The 3566-nt window shown below is 37.7% G+C and overlaps 1 protein-coding gene across 1 annotated transcript in view; it reads left to right on the top strand.

The window, feature by feature from the left end:
- LOC107099399 (glutamate receptor ionotropic, NMDA 2C-like) overlaps positions 1 to 3566 on the top strand; it is a gene marked incomplete at its 5' end in the record, with an annotated part of 71695 nt that overhangs the window by 58563 nt on the left and 9566 nt on the right. Inside the window, 2 exons of the mRNA XM_015397495.1 lie at positions 291 to 465; positions 1802 to 1989. Coding sequence (XP_015252981.1) covers positions 291 to 465; positions 1802 to 1989 — 363 coding nt within the window. The remainder of the gene's footprint in view (positions 1 to 290; positions 466 to 1801; positions 1990 to 3566) is intronic.

The raw sequence follows: 3566 nt of genomic DNA, 5'->3' as shown, positions 1-3566 counted from the left end.
TTCAGTTTTAAGGCCGATACGATAGGGGGCCCATTATATCGTGCATCCCTAGTTTTTTTTTTATTTAATTTCATTGTATTTATATTTTTCTGTAAATAATCCTGAGTGTTTTTTCATAATGAAAGATAAAGAAATGAAAAAATGTCTGAAGTATAGAAACTTTAAAAGATAAATGACTGAAATGCATTACTGTGTGTTTGTCCTTCCACTGTGAATCTGATAAAATACGCTAATGTTTTTAAATCATTCCAGACCTTCAGTTGTTTTTTTTTTAACTCTCCTCTCATCAGCTGTGCCTCTTCAGTTTCAGAAACCGCAGGAGCATTATCCTCCTTTTCGCTTCGGGACGGTTCCAAACGGGAGCACCGAGAGGAACATCCGCAGCAACTATCCTGACATGCACACACACATGATGAAATATAACCAGAAGGGAGTAGAAGAAGCTCTGGAGAGTCTCAAAACCGGGTAAAGATATGTTCACGTTATGAGCACAGCTGTTTCCTGCAAGCTATATTTAACTGATATTTGTGACAGAAAAGTTGTCAGATGACAAAATGATCATAATTTTGGTGACACGGCAAAGATTTGATGCTCTTTGTTTTTTACGATCTATTTTGGTAGCAGGCCAGTGTGATGCCTGTATTTTTAGATGCAGTCAAATCTGTTGTTATCAGTTGGCAGAATATGAAAAGCATTGTCAGAAACGTGGCATTTTATGTCATCTCGAAGAAAACTACTTTGGATTTTAGAGTCTTTGAAGATGCTTTCTTGACAACAATATGCATAGTTTATTTTTTTATTTATTATTTCCTATGATAGAACCAGAAAGTTTCCTGTATGTAAAGCCTTTGATGTAAACATCCGTTCTCTAAAATGTCGGCCACGCCGTCCTAGGAGAGAAAAATAGCTTTTATTATTGTACAGGTAAACAGTTTTCTAAGAGAAAAGATACAAAGTCGAACCAAAAACAAAAAAATAATAAGATTGATGCAAGTACACTGCAAAAACGATCTAGAAATAAGTAAAAATTTCTTAAATTAAGTGTTTTCACCCTTAATTTGAGCAGGTAAATTTGATAGTTTGCCAATGGAATGAGTAATTTTACTCTTAAAATAACATAATTAGATAAAATGCACTTGAAATAAGACAATGCAATTGAGTTTTCTTATTTTAAGTGTAAATTGTCTGGTTCCATTGGCAAAATGCCTCTTTTACCTCCTCAATTCAAGAACAAATGCACTTATTTTAAGAATAAATGACTTATATAGATTTTGATTTTTTCCAGTGTGCACTGGAAAAACTATCTAGAAATAAGTATTATTTCTAAGAATTAAGTGTATTTATAAGAATTAAGTGTATTTACCCTCAATTTGTGTAGGTAATTGACATAGTTTGCCAATTAAATTGGTATTTTTACTCTTAAAAAAAGATAATTAGATTATATGCACTTGAAATAAGACAAAGCAGTTGTGTTTTCTTATTTTAAGTATAAATTGTCTTGTTCCATTAGCAAAATGTCTCTTTTTCCACCTTTAAATTCAAGAACAAATGCACTTATTTTAAGAAAAAATGACTTATCTAGATTCAGATTTTTTGCAGTGTAGTTTTTTCTCCTCGCTGGCACGGAATGGCTTGAAATAATCTGGCACTGATGTCTGGTCTGAAGGCAAGTTAAATAGTGATACTTGTGAGTAATCAGACCAGCATCACACCACAAAGACACGCAAAAAAAAAACATTTTTTTGATCATTTATATCTTTACGCAGCATATAAGAACTATATTTGATCTACTTTAATCTAGGAAGCTGGATGCCTTCATCTACGATGCTGCTGTTTTGAATTACATGGCCGGAAAAGACGAGGGCTGCAAGCTGGTTACCATCGGCAGTGGGAAAGTTTTTGCCACCACAGGATATGGCATCGCTCTGGAGAAAAACTCCCGCTGGAAACGGCCAATTGACTTGGCTTTGCTTCAGTTTCTAGGAGACGGTAAGCTCTATTTTTTTTAAGCACTAGAGAATTGAAACAAAAAAAATTGCAGACCCCATTCAGATTCCCATTTTTAGACAGAGCGGGTCACCTTGCTTTCCATGTGAAGGGTTTGTCCGCTTGAAAAATCCTTTTGGTCAAGGATTTGCATTTTTGAAATGAGTTAGACGTAAAAAGTTACCAAATGGAAAAATTGGAGGCTTTTATGCCATATGTCAAATCTTGTCTGTTTAACACAGTTCTTGATGTTTTCCTCTATATCTTATTCATTCATCGCTGTGGGCCGTAGGCCTATTTCATGGCAAATATGCTGTGACTTCCAAGTCTCAAACCATAAGGAAGTTCTGCTTAAATTGCAGAACTGTTCTGTATATATAATCTCTCCGCAGCCTTTGATACAGTCGACCATGCAGTCCTTGTATCTCGCCTAGAGCACATCGGCATCTGTGGCGCCGCTCTCCAGTGGTTTAGATCATACCTAGCAAACAGGAGTTTCTCTGTCGTGATTGGTGACCACTGCTCCTCAAAGGCATCGCTGCCCTGTGGGGTGCTACAGGGATCTATTCTCGGCCCTGTTTTGTTTTCTTTATATATGCTACCTCTGGGATCAATTATAAAAAAACATAACCTGTCTTTTCACTTATATGCCGACGACTTGCAGATATATTTGCCCTTGAAACCAAACGAAAAAACTGCATTCACTAAGCTACTGGACTGCATCACAGATATAAAGCAGTGGCTGTCACAGAACTTTTTGCACCTAAACGACAGCAAAACTGAATGCATTTTGTTTGGTTCTCCATCAATTTCAAATGTTCTCGCCACAAACTCCAGCAATCTAGCCCCTTTTTTTAAATGCCATGTCAAAAATCTCGGGGTAACATTTGATAATGGGCTCAAATTTGACAAACAGATTAGCTCCGTTGTCAGCTCAAGCTTTTTCCAGCTCCGTCTTTTGGCCAAAGTCGAGTCCTTTCTCAGTCAGCAGGATCTTGAGAAGGCAATCCATGCTTTCATTAGTTCAAGACTGGACTACTGCAATGCCCTTTACGTTGGCCTCAGTCAGTCATCCATTTCTTGTCTCCAACTTGTGTAGAACGCTGCCGCCCGATTTTTAACAAACACATCCAGACGTGAACACATTGCTCCTGTGCTGTCGTCACTCCACTGGCTTCCAGTCCGTTTTAGAATTGATTTAATTGAATTGATTTAAACTTCTGCTGTTTGTTTTTAACGCCATCCATGGCTTTTTCCCCTCTTACTTGTCTGAGATTTTAATTTTCCGTAATTGTGGCCGAGCTTTACGCTCCTGGGCTCAGCTTCTGCTAGAGGTCCCTAGGTCAAGACTCAAACACTGGGGCGATGGTTCTTTTGCCGTCGCTGCTCCCAGACTGTGGAACAAACTACCTCCTGACTTCCGCACCACTACTGACCTCAGCCTTTTTAAAAAAAAGCATAAAACCCACTTTTTTAATTTAGCATTTAATTCTGACTATAATACTGTCTCTTAGGCTACGTTCACACTGCAGCCTGAAGTGACCCAATTCCGATTTGTTTGCCCATATGTGACCTGTATC

The sequence above is a fragment of the Cyprinodon variegatus genome, unplaced genomic scaffold, assembly GCF_000732505.1.
Source record: "Cyprinodon variegatus isolate N-32 unplaced genomic scaffold, C_variegatus-1.0 Scaffold867, whole genome shotgun sequence".
Lineage (NCBI taxonomy): Eukaryota > Metazoa > Chordata > Actinopteri > Cyprinodontiformes > Cyprinodontidae > Cyprinodon > Cyprinodon variegatus.
Note: the sequence above shows the minus strand (reverse complement) of the source record. Positions and strands in the feature narration are given on the sequence as shown.